This window comes from Eublepharis macularius, chromosome 18 (genome assembly GCF_028583425.1).
Source record: "Eublepharis macularius isolate TG4126 chromosome 18, MPM_Emac_v1.0, whole genome shotgun sequence".
NCBI classification, from domain to species: domain Eukaryota; kingdom Metazoa; phylum Chordata; class Lepidosauria; order Squamata; family Eublepharidae; genus Eublepharis; species Eublepharis macularius.
In genome coordinates, this window is record NC_072807.1 from 34,098,291 (window position 1) to 34,117,548 (window position 19,258).

General features: G+C 44.6%; 2 protein-coding genes across 2 annotated transcripts; both read left to right on the forward strand.

The window, feature by feature from the left end:
• Positions 1-2,708: 2,708 nt before the first annotated feature.
• On the forward strand, positions 2,709-10,538 carry LOC129345270 (zona pellucida sperm-binding protein 3-like). The gene is made up of 9 exons (XM_055002308.1): positions 2,709-3,113; positions 4,534-4,652; positions 4,739-4,842; positions 6,577-6,754; positions 6,851-6,968; positions 7,743-7,834; positions 9,074-9,222; positions 9,350-9,481; positions 10,423-10,538. The coding sequence occupies exons 1-9, from the start codon at positions 2,709-2,711 to the stop codon at positions 10,536-10,538; spliced, it is 1,413 nt and encodes a 470-aa protein (XP_054858283.1).
• A 2,842-nt stretch (positions 10,539-13,380) lies between these two features.
• On the forward strand, positions 13,381-19,198 carry COMMD4 (COMM domain containing 4). The gene is made up of 8 exons (XM_055002739.1): positions 13,381-13,432; positions 13,578-13,649; positions 14,244-14,309; positions 14,669-14,708; positions 15,549-15,668; positions 16,906-16,986; positions 18,108-18,284; positions 18,453-19,198. The coding sequence occupies exons 1-8, from the start codon at positions 13,430-13,432 to the stop codon at positions 18,491-18,493; spliced, it is 600 nt and encodes a 199-aa protein (XP_054858714.1). The 5' UTR covers positions 13,381-13,429; the 3' UTR covers positions 18,494-19,198.
• Positions 19,199-19,258: the final 60 nt, after the last annotated feature.

The following is a 19,258-nucleotide window of genomic DNA, read 5'->3' on the forward strand; positions in this document are numbered from 1 at the left end:
CACAGCACAGGCCTTTCATGGCTAGAGAATGTTGGCCCCTATCCCAGTCAAACAGGATACGCTTTCAGCTAAATAAGCACTCTTTCCAAGTATCTATGACCTCTTTGCTGTGCTGCCAATTTCCAGAATATTTTGGCTATTGCAGCAAGACTGCCCCTGTCTTCCCTACAAAGCTGAAATATAAACTTACCATCAATCCTGCATTCTGTCATTCACATTTTTTGTATAATACTGCCATGGAAATGAAAGGTCTCCAGGCCTTGTCTGGACAAGGGTATAAATCTCGATAAGTTTAATTCACTAAAAGTCTCAGATCTTTGGATTAAAATTCTCCATCTGATCTAGAAGCTGTTGTAGTCACGGGGAGTGGGGAGGGCTGCAGGTGTTGCAAAGTTCTCACTTTGAAACTGTTCTCACTAATTCTCAGAAGCTGCAAGCAGCGGCCACAAAGCAAAAGAAAAAGACTGTGCTTTTGCAGCGAAAAACAGGAAATGTTTGTCTTCTGTCAAGACGGTCAGTTAGCAATAATCAATTAACCAAAATGCTTTAAAATATTTCTATGGCTTACTAGTAGCTGAACACACTCAAGGCGTTGTTTCCATAGACTGTTATAATTTATAGGATCTGAAGAGAAGCCAGAGTACAATTATCCACTCACTTGGAAATTTCCACCGCTTGAATGGATGGAAGATAAGAATGGATGGTATAAGATAAAAGCCTCATTCTCTGTCACTACAGCACTTATCAAATGGTATAAGAATGGATGTTATACGGTTATGTTGTTCTTTCCCTGATTTAAGGTGTTAGGCATACGGTATACCCCATGTATGGTAGATGCTTTATGAAGTCTATGCAATCTGACATTATTATAAACCCTGAGTGTTCTGTTGTTTAAGTCAGAAATCTTACAATTTTGGGACTTGTCCAATTGTTCATATGATTTCTCCATTTATTTGAATCAATAAAGTGGTCTGGCTAGTCTGTTTTCCAAATATGATGCCTACCTCCCCCGTCCATATACACAACACTGCAGAACCCAAGTCCCCATATACACTTTGCCTCTCTGTTTTATTCTCATAACAACCCTGCAGAGTAAATTTAACGGCTGAGCCTCTGTTTTACGAGCCAGCATCATAGATCGGTTAACAACAGACTCCAATGAAAATATGATTTGGAGCTGAGCGTGAAGGTAACTGCTGAAGCCCCTTTCTCAAGAGACAGCCTACCGTCAGTCAATCAACGAGACCTGTGCAATTTAAATAAAGTTACTTCTGTTTTATTTCTAATGTCTGCAAAGGACGAGTTCCATGAACTAAAGCTTGCAGCATTACTCCAGCAGGGAGGAAGAAATTTATAAGGAAGAGTAGCGAGAATGGTATAGTGGCTAGAGTGGTTGGGCTAGGATCTGGGAGGCCTGGGTTCGACCCCCCACTCTGCCATGAAAGCTTGCTAGGTGACCTTGGGCCAGTCACTCTCAGCCTAACCTACCTCACAGGGCTGTGGTGAGGATAAAATAGAGGCAGGCAGAATGTGGTAGGCCACATTAGTTCTCCGTTGGGGACAAAGAAGGGTATTAATAATAAAAGTAACAGTAAAATCCTAAGCAGAGTTACTCCAGTTTAAGCCCATTGATTTCAACAGGCTTACGCTGGAGCAACTCTGTTTAAGATTTCACTGTAAATAAATGCTGTATCAGCCCACAAGTCCATCAAAATCCAGCGTCGTGTTTCACCCTATGGCTAATCAAATGCTCCCAGAAGGCCTGTAAGCTAGGCACAGAGATCAAGCACCCCTCTGCTCTTTGTTCTTCAGAGCGGATCTTCAGAAGGCTACTGCCTCTGAAAATGGAGGCTCCATGTAGCCATCACAGCTAATAGAGCCAGTGTGATGTGGTGGTTAGAATATCAGAGAAGCATATAGGAGAGCCGGGTTTAAATCACAGCTCCCCCAAAAGAGCTTGCTGGCGGATGTTGGCTAATCACGCACTTTCAACCTAGCCTACCTCACAGGGTTGTTGTGAGAATAGAGTTCAGGAGGAGAGAAAAACCTTAATCCACTTTGGGTCCCCATTGAGAAGAAAGGCAAAGTAAAAACTAGTCACCAAGGGACTTCTCTGTGCATTTGTGTGGTCCCCTTTTAAAGCCATAAAAACTTGTGGCTCTCACCCTTTCCGGAGGCAGCAAATCCCATAAATTAATCCCACAGCAAGGCATGAAGCAGATTTTCCACAGCAGTCCCTTCTGGAACAGGTCCCCAAATTCTTTTGCCTGTTGTAGATTGCACTTCTTTAATACCCGCCTTGGCAGGCAACAATTGCCATGGCCGGCAAGAGAGAATTTTAGGGGCTGCAGCTTTTCCCACCTGTACAGCTCTGTGGCATGACCAAGCCGTTCTGTCCAACTTCCCAGACAGCACTTAAAGCTACAGAAGCCCCATTCTCTACGACTGCAGCACCCTAAGGCAGAAGCAGCCTTCAGCTCTCATCAAATAACATCACCGACTGATGCAAATTTCCAAAGTGGCTTCAGAGTTGGAGCTCAAAGAGACCGCTTTCATTTCCCATCAGCTGGTATTGACTGCAGCTGGGTCTGATTGAAGCGGTGAACAGATGTGATTGGGTGAATTAGGTGAGAAGGGGCTTCGGGCAACGTATAAAGGTCTCCAGGATGCCAACGCTGCTTAATGCTGGCTCTCTGGAGGCAAGCAGGATGGGGTTCTTGGTGACATTTGGTGGGGCTTTCCTTTGTTGGATTGTCAGCGGGGTAGCATCTTTCAGCCCCTGGGATTTCTCAGGAGGTGTGGCTGCCTGGTTCCCTCCAACTGCGCCACCTGTCGGGCAGCCCTACCGTCCTTTCTCTTCTGAGCGTAATTCTTGGGGCAGAGTGGACGTTTCTCAGGCTAGAGCCCTGTCCACCTTGACCCCTGTTTCGGTACAGTGTGGGGAGGCCCAAGTGGTAGTCACTGTAAACAGGGACCTGTTTGGCTCTGGGAGGCTGATCCAAGCTGCAGACCTGAGCCTGGGTTCTTCTGGCTGCAAACACACCTCCCTCAACGCTGCTGAGAACACGGTGATCCTTGAAGCTGGTCTCCATGAATGCGGCAGCACCTTGCAGGTAACGTCTTGTTGTCTTTTTATTAGTGTTCTGTTACTCTGTGCTGGTATGCTTCAGGTTAAATAATTCCAGAAGGTTTCCCCTTGCTGGGAGACAGGTGGTATTCTCACCAAGAAACTTAACACAGTACTGAAAGTTTCTGACCGTGGCTGACTTTGCAAACTTACTGGCAAGGCTCAGCTCTGACAACGTCAGATATGATTATAAATCTCGTAACTTTTCCCAGTCACACAACCTGTAAGAACAAGAGTAATTCTGTAGGTATAAACTCCAGGAGAAGACCTGAGAGACCCAGTTCCAGCTCACCATTCTGCCAAAGAAGCTTGCTGGGTGACTCCTAAACTAGTTGCTAGTCGCTCTGTCAGCCTCACCCACCTCACAAGGTAGCTGTTAAGATAAAATGAAGGAAAGGAGGATGTCAGCAGTCTGTCTTTCTCACTGAGACTCAAGGTGCATTACACAATGTAAGTTGATGCAATCACCAGAATAGGACCTCCAATAAACAATGCAACAGGATTTGGATTGCAGAAGACTGAAACCAAGCAGACTATCGTAAGCTACTTCATTCCCCACTGAAAAAAGGAATCAGTATAAAATATATGCTGCACAGTGTACAGCTCCTCCATCTTAAGCCGGTTAACAGCTGCCATTTAAAACTAGTGAGCTATTGTAGCACAGCAGTTAAGTGGTTGGGCTACAAACCAACGCTCTGCTGGTTCGAATTCCACTCCTGCCATGAGCTCCGCAGGTGGCCTTGGGAAAGCCACTCCTCTCAGCCCCAGCTGTATTGTGGGGATAACAACAATGACTATGTTCACTGTTCTGACTGGAGCACTAGAGGAGCAGCATATAAGCACAGTTATTATTATTAGTGGTTGGGCTGGGAATCGGCACTCTGCTGATTCGACTCCCACTACTGCCATGAGCTCTGCAGGTGGCCTTGGGGAAGCCATTCCTCTCAGCCCCAGCTCCCCAGTTGTATTCTGGGAATAATTATAACACTTACTTTGTTCACTGCTCTGAGTGGGGCACTAACGTCTAGAGGAGCGGTATATAAGCAAAGTTGTGGTTATTATTGAGGGGCCTATAAAACAGAGCAATAATGTGTCTAATAAGTGTCTAATAAAACAGTGCAAGACCTTGTGTTAACTGTTTGTCTTCTAAGGGTTTGTCCTTCCCTAGGAAACATGCTGCCTTACCTAAACTTTGGGTGCTACTAAACAGGTAGCCTTATTTCTCAGAGCGAAGGTGGTAGAAGGCACTCCCATGACTGTCCCAGGCTAGGTTGCAATGCTCAGAGCAAGATTGTTATCGGCGTCTCCATGAGAGGCTCTCAGTATTTGCAATCCAGATAAAATTGTTATCCATGAACAGAGGATTGCTCCGGCCTCCTAATTCAACGTTGCCTTGTTTCACACAGATTACTCCAGACTCCTTGGTGTACAGCATCAGCTTGTACTACAAACCTACCCATGGTAGCAATGCTGTGGTGATAAGGACCAACTCGGCTGAAGTTCCTATTGAGTGTCACTATCCAAGGTGATTTGTGGAAAGGGGTGGTTGATTGTGCACCCTGCTGTACTTTGCGGTCGGATCTTCCTTTCATTGAAATTCCTCCTTCCTAGGAAGAACAATGTGAGCAGTAAAGCCATCAAGCCAACCTGGATTCCCTTCAGCTCCACTTTTTCTGCCGAACAAAAGCTGAGCTTCTCCTTGCATTTAATGAATGGTGAGTGGAGTTTAAATGCGCCATCTGTGAGGTCAGTCCAGTGGACCCCTACTGAAACCACCCATCAGGCCACCTCAAAACAATAATAATAACAATAACATTCAATTTATATACTGCCCTTCAGGACAGCTTAACACCCTCTCACAGAAGTTTACAAAGTGTGCTATTATCCTTACAACAATCACCCTGTGAGGTGGGTGGGACTGAGAGAGCTCTGAGAGAGCTGTGACTGACCCAAGGTCACCCAGCTGGCTTCAAGCAGAGGAGTGGGGAATCAAACCTGGCTCTCCAGATTAGAGTCCTGCGGCTCTTAACCATTACACCAAGTTGGTTCTCCAAAACAAAGTGGGGAGGGTCTTTCTTTACTAAGGGACCCATTTGCCCAAGGGCACAGATAAAGGAAAAAATCAACCAGAGGTCTAAATATGGAATCAAGTCAAAAGAAAAGGAATTTAGTCAAAAGAAAATGGAATTAATAGAATTGATTAATGGAATCAAGTCAAAAGAAAAAAGGGGGGAGAAAAGCGTGTACTTAAATCCTTGAGAACTTAAGAGGAGGGGATCTGTAAAGGTTCTGAACTGGCCCCACCTCCATAATTCCTTGCATTCCTCCAGCTTGTATGGTTTTAATTTAATGTTTCCAACCCTCTGTTCTGGAGATGACAGTCAATGTAATTTAAATAGAGAACCGCTGCCGTAAATGCCTTGTGGCAAGTTGCTGTATGAATCCAATGATGCCCCCTACATTTTTGGTTGGTGCTCTTATGCCTCATGGCAGCTATTGTCTCTCTGACCACCCACCCCCTGTATACGATGCAGTGGAATCTTGTTATACAATTTTTTCCCTCCTGGCTAGCTCCGTCTCAGCTTGGCTGTATGCGGTGGTGGTGGTGGTGGAGACAGCCCTCAAGTCAGTGTTGACTTATGGCGACCCCTGGTGGGATTTTTATGGCAAGAGACTAACAGATGTGTTTGCCATTGCCAGCCTCTGCAACCCTGGTCTTTGTTGGAGGTCTCCCGTCCAATTACCAACCGAGGCCAACCCTGCTTAGCTTCTGAGATCTTGGTAGAGATAAGTAAATAGAAGCACCTTCCTATCTACACTGCAAAGATGGTCGTATACCTGGGACTTTCTGCAAACCAAGCAGATGCTCTTCCACTGAGTTACAGCAATAACTAGAGCTCCTCACCTCTCTTTTACACAATCTGCACTGGATTGCTCCATCTGTCTTTATCCTGCCTTTCTGTAAACTCTTAATACACCTCCCTTTGTTTAAGCCTCACAACAGCTCTGTGAGGTTGATACAATGCCTGGTCCAAACTTTACGGTTGGAGTTTTGAACTTGGGTCTCCCAGGTCCTAATCTGATAGCCTACACCAGGAGTCTCCAACCTTGTTGAGCGTATGGGCATTTCTGGAATGTTGAGAGAGGCTGGTAGGAGCAGGGGCTGCAAAATGGCTGCCGGACGAACTGAAGTCAATATCACTGCATTGAGAAGTTTCAAGCAAAGTGTTGTCATACGATAAAGGCATGGTGCTCCCAAAGGTAATGCCCCAGGGGATCTTTTGAAGCACGTGCTGTTCCTAAGGGGGGGAAGAAAGCCAAAGCTCTTTGCTCTGGGGGCAGAAGCAAATGAGTGCATGGGAACCCATTGGGCACCATGATGGCGGATCACTGTATAACATCACGGGTCTTTGTCTGAGTGCCTTTCAAGTAACGAACTCTTTTCCCAGATGACTGGAGTGCTGAGAGAGCCTCCAATGGATACCAACTGGGAGATGTTATGAACATCCAGGCAACAGTGAATGGTGAGAACCATGTAGCTCTGAGGCTGTTTGTTGACACCTGTGTAGCCACCTTGAGCCCCGAGAGGGATTCCAGTCCCCGATACGCTATCATTGACTACAACGGGTAAGAACTTCCTAGAGTCTACGCTGAGCTGCACCAGGAGGACTGGAAATTTTTTATGAGATAGGAAACAGTGTTGTCGGCCATCTTGTCTTCCAGCTGCCTTGTTGATGGGAGATCAGATTCCAGCTCTACCTTCCTATCGCGAAGGGTTACAGAAGATTCGCTGCGGTTCACAGTAGATGTCTTCAGGTTTATGGGAGATCCTCGAGACTTGGTGAGACCTTGGGCTTACAGTTTGGCCTAAGTAGAAACACAAGGATAGTTTATTCTTTGTGGCTTTCCCTCCACCCCATAGTTTTCAGGTGTGTAGCAACGTTAGACCACAGTAGAACAAAATTCGAGTCCAGTAGTGCCATAAAGATCAGCAAAATTTTCCAAGGTATAAGAGTATCTGACAGTTGTATTGTCGTATTATCTGACAGTTCTGATTCAAAGTCAACATTTTGGTGGTCTTTAAGATGTTACTGGACTCTAATTTTGTTCTACCGCTCCTAGTATCTGGGTTTTTCAAAAAGAACAATTGTAATATATTAATCGGTATAAACAATTTTGTTGTCTTAAAGGTATTCCTACATCTTTTCTGAGTTTAGGGTAACATAGAAGAATTTGTATCAATTCTGGCAGGTTAAAATGTTCAAAACAGGATATGAATACAGGTGAAATAACTATTGAACAGGGATAGCCGACTTATGGAGACTTACTAGAATTCTCACAAGGAGATTGTAAATTGAAAAAAAGGGGAGGTTTAATAGCTAAAGGTTAAAATGTCAATGGTTTTTCTATGTCCAGCTTCTAGAAAGGTTTAAATCAGATAAAAAATTACGGGGCTTTGGTTACGAAAAGACAGAGTTTGAAAAAGAGCTTTGTACAAATGACAAACATGTCATTTCCAAAATGTACAAACTTCTGTTGAAATTTGAAATGGTTTCATATTAAAAGTTAACAAATCTTTGTAATGAGGTTTTTTTTTAAATCTCTTGGCTTCTAGATCTACATAACTTGTCATTTGAAAGTGACTGCTCTTGATCATGTGCCGGATCCCGTTACAAAAGCTTGTTCTTTCAGCAAAGCTAACAACATGTGAGTGAGCCGATCTACATCTGTATAGGAAGGGAAGGGGAATATGCCAGCTCGAATCGCTGCCCTTGTTTTCCTATTCCCCTTTCTAACAAGGTTGGCACTAAACCTGGAGCTTCCAAAAGATATGGAGAGTTAACTGCTGGATGGATCACTAGGGTCCAAGGGAACTGAGTAATGCAGGATGGTGTAATGTTGATTTGGATTAGAACCTGGGAGATGCAGGTTCAAAGCCCCACTCCCCCAAGTGACCTTTATGGCTGACCTTTTCCCACCCCTATGGAACATGAATTGTATGGCAGTAGGGCTGCCAGGTTCAGGTTCGGAAATTCATGGAGATTTGGGGGGTGGAGCTTGGAGAAGGCGGAGTTTGGGAAGGGGAGGGGCCTCAATGGGGTATAATGCCATAGAGTTCACCCTTCATGGCAGCCATTTTCTCCAGGGGAACTGATCTCTGTTGCCCGGAGATCAGTTGTAATTCCAGGAGATCTCCAGCTACACCCTGGAGGCTGGTAACCCTATATGGCAGCCATGTCTCTGCCACCTCATCTTCCTCCATTTCGTGATTCTCCCTGGCTGGCCTACAGCTGGTCCACTGTCAATCATGAAGCTCACTGGGGGACCTTGGGTCAGTCACTCGATTGACGCTACCCAGAGTGGTTGAGGGCTGGGGACATTTCGTAGAAAAAGAGTGGGAGGAACTCATTAGCATAACTCATTAGCATATGCCATGCCTCTTGCCATCACCGGAAGTGTCATTAGTATAACTGATTTGCATATGCCACACCCCCTGACATCACCTATTCTGGCTGTTTTGGACCCAATCCTGGCAATTCAGGGCCGAAATTGGGCCCAAAATGTCAAAAAGAGGCTGAAAATGGTTGAGAAGGGGCCCAAAATGGTCAGGATCAGGCCGCTGATGAGCGAGAGAGTGATCCACCACCCGCCGGAGGCCCAATCTGGGCCGGTTTTGGCCCCAATCCAGGCTGAAACGGGCCCCAAATGGCCGAGAGTCAGGTGGGCGGGGCCACCTGTGCGTTCCCTCTCGAAATGAGCCCTGGTTGAAAGCATGTTACACCACCCTGAACTTCTTGAAGGGGTGTGTGTTAAAATATTATGGGGAAAGGTTAGAGGTGCAGGGAGTAACCCCTCACCACACGGAGAAGACTCTACTGGAAAAGGGTCTGTATGAAATTTAGTGTTATGGTTGACTTGGAGTCTTCCTCTCCTCTTGTATTCCAGCTGGATTCCAGTAGAAGGTACTAGGGATATCTGCAGCTGCTGTGAAACCGGGAACTGTGGACCAATTGGTGGCGCACCAAGAAGAGCCAATTCTTGGGACAGATGGGGTACAGGGAGGCGAGTTGGCAGAGACGCGGCTCCCAAACATGGTAAGTTCCACAACGGTGGGGGAAATGCTTTGATTTTGATGTAATGACCCCCTTAAAAAACGAGCACTTGTAGTAGTATAACCCCTCTAAAATTAAAGATGTCTTGTTGAACTTTGCTCCAATGCAGACCCACAGAAGAAAGAAGTGGAGATGGATGTTACACTAGGTCCCATCGTCATCCTAGATGCATACATGGCTTCCAGGAGTTCTCTGGGGCTGGGCCTCCAAAGTCAGGCAGCAGACGCAACTGCTGAATATGGTGTGTTGGAATGTTAATACTCTAAGAAGGTGGGCTAGTTGAGGGGTGGAGTGGGAATAGATCTACAAATTTGGCTGCAGACATAAGAATCTGCAGAGACCAGAATCGTGGTGGAAGAGGCTGGACATTCGGATAGCCCTCTTCCATTCTCAAATGGGTAAGACTAGCAAGAACCTTTTCTCACGCATTCTCTATGGTGGCCCCAACCTTGTGGCATGGCTGGCCTAAGGTAGGCAGAAAGATCCCCCCCCCTCCATGCTTCTATGATCCTGCAGAATGTGCAAAACAGTAATGTTTAGGAAGGCGTTTTTTAAAAGATATTAGCACTATAGAAGAATGGAACGGTAGAAAAGTGCAAGAGTCCAGTAGCACCTGTAAGACAAAATTTAGTCGCACGAAAGCTCATACCTGACCACAAATTTTGCTAGCCTTATAGGTGCTACTGGACTCTTGTTCTCTTCTACTGCTACAGACAAACTAACACAGCTACCCATCTTGATCTAAGAATGGAACAGTCCGGGGGTGGGGGGCACCTTTATAAAGGAATAGGGTTGTAGTCTGTTGCAATGATTGTTCTAGGTATTCTGTTTTTATAACATTCTAATTCCACTCATTACGTTTTTTTATAGCCATAGCTGCCAACTGTGGGTTGAAAAATTCCTGGAGATTTAGGGGTGGGTGGGTGGAAGGGGGGGTTTGGAAAGGGGGGGGAGCCTCAACAGGGTTAGAATGCCTCCACCTCCCAAAACAACCATTTTCTCCAAGGCGTTTGTAGTCCAGACATCAGTTGTAATTCTAGGAGATGTCCAGGCCCCACATAAACTCTATTTAGGTATCTTGTCCACATTGTCCTTTTGATTCTGTACTATAGCATCGTTCATTGGACGTCTTATGCTGGCTTAGGGCAAAGGTTGACATAACTCTTGTGCTCTTGTTCATAGGGAGCTTTTCAATGCCTGCGCTGATGGTGGGGCTGGTCCTGATGTCTATTGCTATGGTACTGGCCCTGACTCTAGCAATTCTCCTCTTGTCCAAGAAGCGATCAAGTTCTCCTTAAGATACCTTGATGTAAAAAACATAAATAAATAAAACTCAACCAAACTTGTCTGTGTCTTGTTGACTTGTCTGGGAAGAAACTTGAACAGGGTGGACCACATCTTGAATGCTTCAGGTACAGGCAATCAAAACTTGAACAGAAGATTACCAAAGGAACTCTTGTGTTCTCTTAGAGCAGGTGTTCTCTTAGAGCAGGTGTGGTTTGAAGGCAAAGGATCTTTCCAAGTCGACTAGTTACCTCTACAGTATTCAGATTTCCTATTAAAACCACAATAGGGTCAACAGAACCAATTCTCTCTCTGTAGCAGCGCTTTCCTGTGCAGTTCGGGGTAGGGGGCAATCTTGTTACTCTTTTTAAGACCCTCCTCCATTTCTTTGATGTCCTTCAACCAAATCTTGGATTAGCCTATAGGTTTGTAAGTAAGTATTTCTGTACAGTTAAAGGAAAAAAACAAAGCTCCATCACTACTACAGGAGTTTAGCAGAACTAGAAGCCATAAGCCATAGCCAACAAGTTGCCTTGAATGGTCATACTCATTCGAGCCCTTCAGCTCCTCCAGTATATATCATTGCTTATCCTATGGAAGTTCTTTAAATGGTTAAGACACGATCTCTTTCTAGGGGGAGTGGCTGTGGCTCAGTGAAATAGCCTCTGCTTAGCATGGAGAAGGTTCTGAGTTCAATCCCCAGCATTTCCCGTTGAAAGGACCAGGGAATAGGTGATATGAGTTTTGCCTGAGATCCTGGAGAGCCAATACACAATATTGGGGTCTGATTCCATATAAGGCAACCTGATGTGTGTTCAACTGTGTCCCAGTCCCAGAAGGCTGGTGATGACTTTTCTAATGCAGGACTCTCGGGGTACCTCCTGCCCGATAGATTTATTGTAGTGAAAATTCTCATGCACAAACTCAGGAGATGCTAACCTGTGTCTGAAGTTGGTTTATTATGTGCACAAGCTTGGCCAACAATAAGCCTCTTGGGTTACTTCAGTTAACCCGCTTCACTCCCCCTGTATGTTGATGGGGCAGGAACCTGGAATTGACCCCATCTTGGGACAGTTAATATCTGTTTAATTGTTGATTTTACGATATGAACCATTGTTTTATATTGTATTGTATTTTTATAACTTGTACCTTGCCCTGAACCCGCTTGCAAGGAAGGGCGGGTTAGAAATGTAATTAATAATAATACACACTAATAAAGTCACTGCTACTCTTTGCCTAGAATCATACAATTCAAAACCTTTATTAATCCTTTTTGCAGGCTAAATATGGAAGCACTGTCATTGCTGAATGACAAGTATGAGACCAATGTACTGTCCAAAAGAAGGACCTCGTTCACTTACCAGACCATTTTTTTCTGAGTAGCCACAAACTTTAGATGAAGGGCAGGATAGAAATCTAATTATGTGGGTCTCTTCCTCCTTTTCCCCATCTTCTTCCTACACAAGGTCCTGGAAGCATGGGAACTCACCAATGCAATACTAAGTCAATGCGGGGGAAATGTAATAAACAAGAACCATTGCTGGGGTGAGAAATCTCGTAGAATGCAGCCTTTTTCTTATGTTGCCTGAAGATCAGTTAGATCCAGAGGAGTTAGCTGTGTTAGTCTGTAGTAGCAAAAATAGAAGAGAGTCCAGTAGCACCTTTAAGACTAACCAACTTTACTGTAGCATAAGCTTTCGAGAATCGCAGTTCTCTTCTGCATCTGAAGAAGAGAACTGTGATTCTCGAAAGCTTATGCTACAGTAAAGTTGGTTAGTCTTAAAGGTGTTACTGGACTCTTTTCTATTGAAGACCAGTTGAAATTCTGGAACATCTCCAGCTCTGCCCTTCACACCTGGTGTTTGCATATGCGAACAACCATTTCCTACATTGACCCAATAAAATAAAAAAATCTTTCCAACAAAGCTTTGTCTTGTACAGCCAACATCTCACCCTCTGTCTCTCTTACTTTGTGAACTACCTCTAGCAGGTTTCAAAAGACCTATTACCTTCTCTAAACAAATTATACTCCTCTGAACAGGATTTGCAAAACATTTCCTTGCTCTGCCCTGTCCTAGGCTTTTCAGAGGCAGCCTCTCACTTCAAAGAATGGCCTGTGGAAAGAAGGGCAAAGGTAATCTTTGTTAACTTTTTGGAGACTGTGCAAAGCTTGGTAGGCAAGCGTTCCCTTCATTTTATTTGGCTCGTATTTATTTTGTATGCAGCAAATGTATATGGTTGAAGTCGCTTGCAAAATAAACAGCGCAATAAAAGTAAAATACCAGAATCATCAGTAATTTACAAAATTGAGGTGGTGGGGCAGCCTTTGATTATATGCACATGTTTATATTTAGAATTGCCAACAAAGGGGGGCTGTATCTTTAATATAGGCTTAAAGTGTGAAAATGGGCAGGTGAAGTTTTTTAGTGGCATGGAAGCAAATAAAAGAACCTTGTAAATAATGCCCCATTCAGCTGTTGAAGGGTCAAGTAATTTTTTTTTCCTCCAGGTTGATTGCAACCCTAAATCTATGGTTGCATTTTTATGAAAGCCAAGATTCCAGAAGCTCTTCTCTTTTGGAGACAGAATAGGATATACAATTTTTTTTCTTTTTTTCCAGTTTGTAACTATCAAATCTGAGGATCTTCCTTTAACATGAAAAAATACCATTGTGCAACGGGCTGCAACAAGAGCGACGAGGAAATTGTCTTGGTTAGGAGATGTCTGCTATGCCAGCCAAATTGCATCGGGCAGGGAGGGGTTAAAAGCAGAAGCCGAGCTCGATCAGCTGACTGTCCTCCAGCATCAGCTGACTCCTTTGTGGCCCTTCAGTGATTGGCTGGAGGAGAGGAGTCAGCTGATCTAGCTTTGCAAGGTAGAGGGAAGAAAGCTAGTGGTAGAAATCATGGTGAGTGGGTGTATGATTGACAGAGGGGCTTGGTGCATGACTGACAGGAGGATTTTTAGCTCCTTTTAGCAAGAGGAGTTTGGGGGGGGCATGATTGACAGGAGGGCTTTTGTGCTTGGGTATTAATTTTGGTTCTTCCATCCAGAGGTTCCGGTTCTGTGGCGACTTGGACTGCCCTGATTGGGTGTTGGCAGAAATCAGCACTTTGGCCAAAATAGTAGGTGGAGCTCTTTTTCTGGGCAGAATACATAACTTTCTTTTGGATAGGGTTTGGGTGCATTAACCTGGGTGCTTTTCTTCTGGTTTACAATTTGCTTGGCTCCAATAGCTCATTGCTGCATCTTTGCTGGGAGAACTAGCGGTGATTTTCTGCTATTTCCCCTGCAAGCTTGAAAAAAATAATATGAGAATGTAACTGCTTCTCTCTGCCTGGCTTAGGTTTGCCAACCTCCAGGTGGGGTCTGGAGATCTGGAGTTATACTTGATCTTGTGTGTACGGAGATAATTTCCCCTGGAGAAAATGGGTGCTTTGGCAGGTGGTCTCTATGGCATCATACCCTACCCTCCACAAACTCCACCCCCAAATCTCCAGGAAGACCCCAACCCAGAATTAGCAACCTCATTCTGGTTAGAATTAAATGGACAGAACCTTCTGAATGGGAGTATTTTCCATAATCCCTTATTTGATGCAGCAATATAAAATTCAGAAGGAGTTGGAATATGTTGTTTCCTGAATTTTCCTGTAATAAATTTACAGAGATGCTGATGTAACTGGTGAAGTTTGAGTGGATATTTTATTTTTTCATTCCAGTCCTCAGTAAAGCTAAAGCTCATCTGTGCCCAGGTACTGAAAGATCTGCTCAGGGAAGGAATTGATGTAAGTCCTTTTTCTGCTTCCTTGCTACGTCAGCATAGACCCAACACTTGTGGGAGATCAGTTCTTCCATCATCTAGTTCCTATCAAGATAATCTCACCTGAGAGAAATATGGGTATTACCCCCTTGGACACTAAACTTTCAAATGTGCATTTTTTCTGAAAGCATGCTTTCATTGTAAGCCTTTTTTTAAAAAAAAACATTTGATTTATATACTGCCCTTCTGGACAACTTCATGCCCACTCAGCGTGGTTTACAAAGTATGTTATTATTATCCCCACAACAATCACCCTGTGAGGTGGGTCAGGCTGAGAGAGCTCTGAGAGAGCTATGACTGATTTGTTATTTTTTCCTCTTATAGTACGAAAAGATTCTAAAGCTGACATCGGATGCTAAGTTTGGTGAGCACTCTTTCCTTTTGTGAGAAGTGGGTAAGATTTTGGAGGCTCAGTGGCATTTATTCATCTAGTCCTCTCTTTGCCAGCACGTGAGTTGAATTTTTGAGTCACAAGATCACGTGTTCCTCCCACGGATTGAATGTTTAATGGGTGTTTGCCTCGAATGACCTTCATATTTGATATCTGAGATTGACACGCACTTGTTAGATTCCGATTCAAGTTTATTGTTACAATCTGCGACCAGTACATATAAAACCATTTGCAAATCAGTTTAAAAACAGTTGAGACTGGATACAGGGGGAGAACAATGAATAAATATAGGAGTAAAAAATAAAATCATCATAAATTAGTTATTGAAAAGGTTAAAATACATTCAGTCTGCCTTATGAGATTTACGTTGCTTGTAGACCTGGGCACAGAATCTTGCTACTTGACGTGCTGTCTGGTGATTCCGATCAGACAAAAGATAATCAAGTTTGATTTTATTTGAACTTCCAGGGAATCTTTCTACTAATGGACTGATGGTTTCTGCTCTAATTTTACTATGATTTGGGCAGTTAAAGAAGATGTGCTCCACTGAGTCAATTTCTCTTAGGGGCACGCACTTGTTAAATTCAACCGTGTAACTCTTACTGAAATGCCATGAATGAATGACCCCCAGGTGCCACACAGATGAGAGCGATTGTTGGCTCTGGCAACAACGGATGCTCTGGCATCCTGTAAGAATGAGACATTTTGGTCTGTAGGTTGCAACACATCCATACGCAAGATCCTTGCAATGGTGCTTCTGATTTGCTTCCTTTGTATGCTGATAATCGTCTCTCTTTTTCTTCCACCTTGCAGAGTCTGGGGACGTCAAGGCCACCATCGCGGTCCTCAACTTCATCCTTTCCAATGCTGCCAAGCATAATGTCGACAGTGAGTCTTTATCCAGTGAGCTACAGCAATTGGGGCTGCCGAAAGGTAAGAGGGGAAGGGAGAGTCTTTGGAGTGGGTGGCATTATTAGAGATTCCAGGTGTCTGGAGCAGCAGCCTCAAACATAGGAATCTGCCTTAGACAGAGTGAGCTCAGTATGTCTACTTCAAAACATGCAGATTCAATCCGTGTTCTTTTTGGGATGTCCTGTCAAATTGCTGGGTCATGCCACTTTTTTTCAGCTGTCCTTGTTACCATAAAGGCTTCAACCCCTAAACACATGCTGGGTTGTTTTTACTGAGAGCTAAGCTACAAGAGACGAATCACATGAGGACTTGCACGTTAAGGGAGTAGCAATGTTAGCCAGGAAGCTGAGTTTTAAAAGAGATCGGAAGGCTTTGTCAATTTCCCCTCTCTCCAGAGCCAGGGAGGTGGCTGCTCAGAGGGCTTGTTAATTTCCTCTTCACCTCCTAGAAGGGAAAGTGAAACTGACAGAGCCTTCAGGAGGCAAAGAGGAAATTAAGGAACCCTCTGCAGAGCCATCTCCCCTGGCTCTGGAGAAAGGGGAAATTGACAAAGCCCTCCGATCTCTTTTAAAACTCAGATTCCTGGCTAACATTGCGACTCGCTTCACGTGCATGTCCTCATGTAATTTGTTTCTTGTAGCTTGGTTCTCAGACTTTTCTTGAATCGTTAACTCCTGTCCAACAGACCATGCCATTTATGAAAACAATTTCCAGCAAGGGCTATCTTATACCCACAGCTCCCCCCAAAATACCCTTTTAAAATCCTTTTGACGATTAGAACAATGATTTAACCAATGTTTAGGGCACTGATTTGCTGTAGACCAGACCAGTTCCCCTAACCGGACTCAATAAAAGAAGCCGCGTCCTCCAGTTTGCAAGATCTGAGCAAGTCTGTTAATGATCGGATGTTTTGGAGGTCTCTCATTCATAGGGTCGCCATAGGTCGGAGGTGACTTGACAGCACATAACACACCCACCCACTATTGAACCTGTGATTTCCTGCCTGCGAAATGGGTGCCAGTGAGCCACCCTCAATGTCCACCGGTTAATTCATTTTGCTGCCTCTTCCCATGTAGTGCAACACAGGTTAATCGTTACGCGCAGGAATAGAATCCCATTTTCTAGATCCGCGCAGATGGATTTGGCTTAGGGTTTGTTGGATTGCTGTGCTTGGGGTCGGGAAGAATTTTTTGATCCAGGTCATGAGGTGACAACTAGCTGAATTCTTGCCTCTGATCTGGTTTCTTATGCCTTGCAGAACATGCCACAGGTCTGTGCCGATCGTATGAGGAGAAGCAAGGACCCTTGCAGGACAGCCTTAGGGGATGTAGCCTGAGGTGTAAGTCAAGCCCTGGATTTTCTTCTGATGTTGGAAGGCTGGAGCTCGCGAAGAGCTGGTGCACCAGATTCTTGGCTGCTGTTGATACCTTGTCTATCTGAATTTGCCCATGTCTCCCCAATAACCTCATAAAAATAAGCCGGACGGTATTATTGTAACTTGCTCAAGGCCCAACCAGAAAACATCATAGCTAAATCGAAAAGAGTCCAGTAGCACCTTTAAGACGAACCAACTTTACCGTAGCATAAGCTGTCGAGAGTCACAGTTGTCTTTATCAGATGCGTCTGATGAAGAGAGCTGTGATTCTCGAAAGCTTATGCTACGGTAAAGTTGGTTAGTCTTAAAGGCGCTACTGGACTCTTTTCGATTTTGCTACTACAGACTAACACGGCTAACTCCTCTGGATCTATTATCATAGCTAAATGACTTTGGGTCTAGAGTAATTGAAGGACTGCCTTCATCATACATACCTGGTCATACCGTCAACTCATCCAGACAGCCTCTGTTGTAAGAACCCACAATTTCGGATCTGTATTGCAAGGCAGGAGGGAGACCCATGCAAAGGTGTTTTCAGGTGCTAATTTCACCTTTTAGGAATGCCTTCCTTCTGGAATTGCACCTGTCCGCTCTCTCCCAACCTTTAGCAGCAGTTGAAGACTTATTTTATTCCAGAGGCTCCTTTTAACTTGAACTTTTGCCCTGTCTCTATTTAGTTAGCCAATTTTTAGCAATTTTTGAAACTTCTGTTCTTTTTTGTAAGCCAAGAAACATTTGAGCATTTCAGATGGAAAGGTGGCATTGAAAGCCACTACTTTGCCAAGTCGAGAGTCATTCTTTTTCGGAATTTTTTTTCATTTGGCGTTGGGTGGGTCCCTTGTGATTTCTTTAAAAATGTTGGGACCCAGATATTACCTAATGGAGGCCATGTGCCAGTCTGTTTCCAAGCTGTGGTGGCCTTTTTCTTCTGTATGGAACTCCCACCGGTGCTGTGATTCGTGACTCACACCAGAAGGGTTAGATGGATGAGTTTGACCGGTGATCCATGAATTTAGAAGAACCAGATTTTTGATCAATGGTTTTCTTAACCATTCATGCCTGTGTGTGTCTTTCTGTGTTTACAGTAAACCGCTTGGATTCCGTGTCCTGGCGAGTGGATTATACTCTTAGCTCCAGTGAACTCCAGCAGGTCAATGAACCTGTTGTTCACCTCAAGTTAAACGTGCGGGATGTTGACAAGGGAGTCGTGGAACCGGTGGCAATGACTCTATCGGCAGAGAAGTTCCGTGTCTTACTTGCAGGTCTGAGGCTAGACGTAGCGAATGGTTTCAAGAAGTCAAAACTGGGGAGTGGGTGGGTCTCAAAATTGGTTTGGGGGGGGGGTTGCAGGAATAAAGTTGGCGCCCTGTCGCAAGAAAGATGTTTCTTCTAGTGAACATGATTTACAATATGGTCCCTCTGTCTTTCAGAACTGAAGCAGGCCCAAGCCATTATGAAGACGCTCGAGTGACGAGCGTCACAAGTAGAGAGCAACGGAGCGGGAACGAGCTGATTTTTCGACAGCTTGAGAAACATTCAGTGGACAATTACACTACGGGGAGAGTCCTCGTGTATATGGCCTTCCCTCCCTGGCTGGTGGGGGATCCCCGCTGGAAGGAAGCTATTTGCAAACCGCGTTATCCTAGGAAGGAATACATGCTAGTTGCCCCCAGCAAAGTGGAACAAAGCAAAACTCATGCAAAGAAGTTGCTCTTGAAATGAGGTTATCTTTTTATGACTCCTGAAGCTGTGCAAATGGCCTTGTCCAGGCACGGGTTGATGTTTGCCCCATCAGTTCACATGTACAAAAGACCACGAGAGCGCTCATGATATCATAGTAGCAGGAGACCTCAATGGGATTTTGCACTGCCCGTGCCCTCCTCTATTTGAGATGCTTATTGCTCCTCCAACGGACATCTGTCTCCTGCGTCTTGCATCCGTCTTCCTGTTAACTGGCAACATCTCCCTTCTCACCTACCAGGGTGACATCTTTACAAGCACCAAAGGGGAGAGGCCAGCCTTCTTCCCAAATGTTTGGTTTTGGGCTTGCAATCCTCTGGACAGCAAATCTCCAAAGCTCAGGGGCTCTCAGTCCCTCCAACCACTTGCATCTCACTGTTTAAACATAAAGAGAGAAATTTCTATACTTTGAGGGGGATGGAAGAAAATAAATCTTTCTGGCTGAATGTATTCTGTGTCCTTTTTATAGCCATACCTCTGTTTAAATGGAGGATTT

Excerpts from the sequence above, each read along its gene's own strand:
- COMMD4 (XM_055002739.1), top strand. Across the intron at positions 14,310-14,668 it reads TGCTCAGGGAAGGAATTGAT|TACGAAAAGATTCTAAAGCT; the intron begins GTAAGTCCTTTT and ends TTCCTCTTATAG. Across the intron at positions 15,669-16,905 it reads GCAATTGGGGCTGCCGAAAG|AACATGCCACAGGTCTGTGC; the intron begins GTAAGAGGGGAA and ends TATGCCTTGCAG.
- LOC129345270 (XM_055002308.1), top strand. The coding sequence starts at position 2,709 with ATGGGGTTCTTGGTGACATTTGGTGGGGCTTTCCTTTGTTGGATTGTC. Across the intron at positions 6,755-6,850 it reads GCTATCATTGACTACAACGG|CTGCCTTGTTGATGGGAGAT; the intron begins GTAAGAACTTCC and ends CTTGTCTTCCAG. Across the intron at positions 9,223-9,349 it reads AGACGCGGCTCCCAAACATG|ACCCACAGAAGAAAGAAGTG; the intron begins GTAAGTTCCACA and ends GCTCCAATGCAG.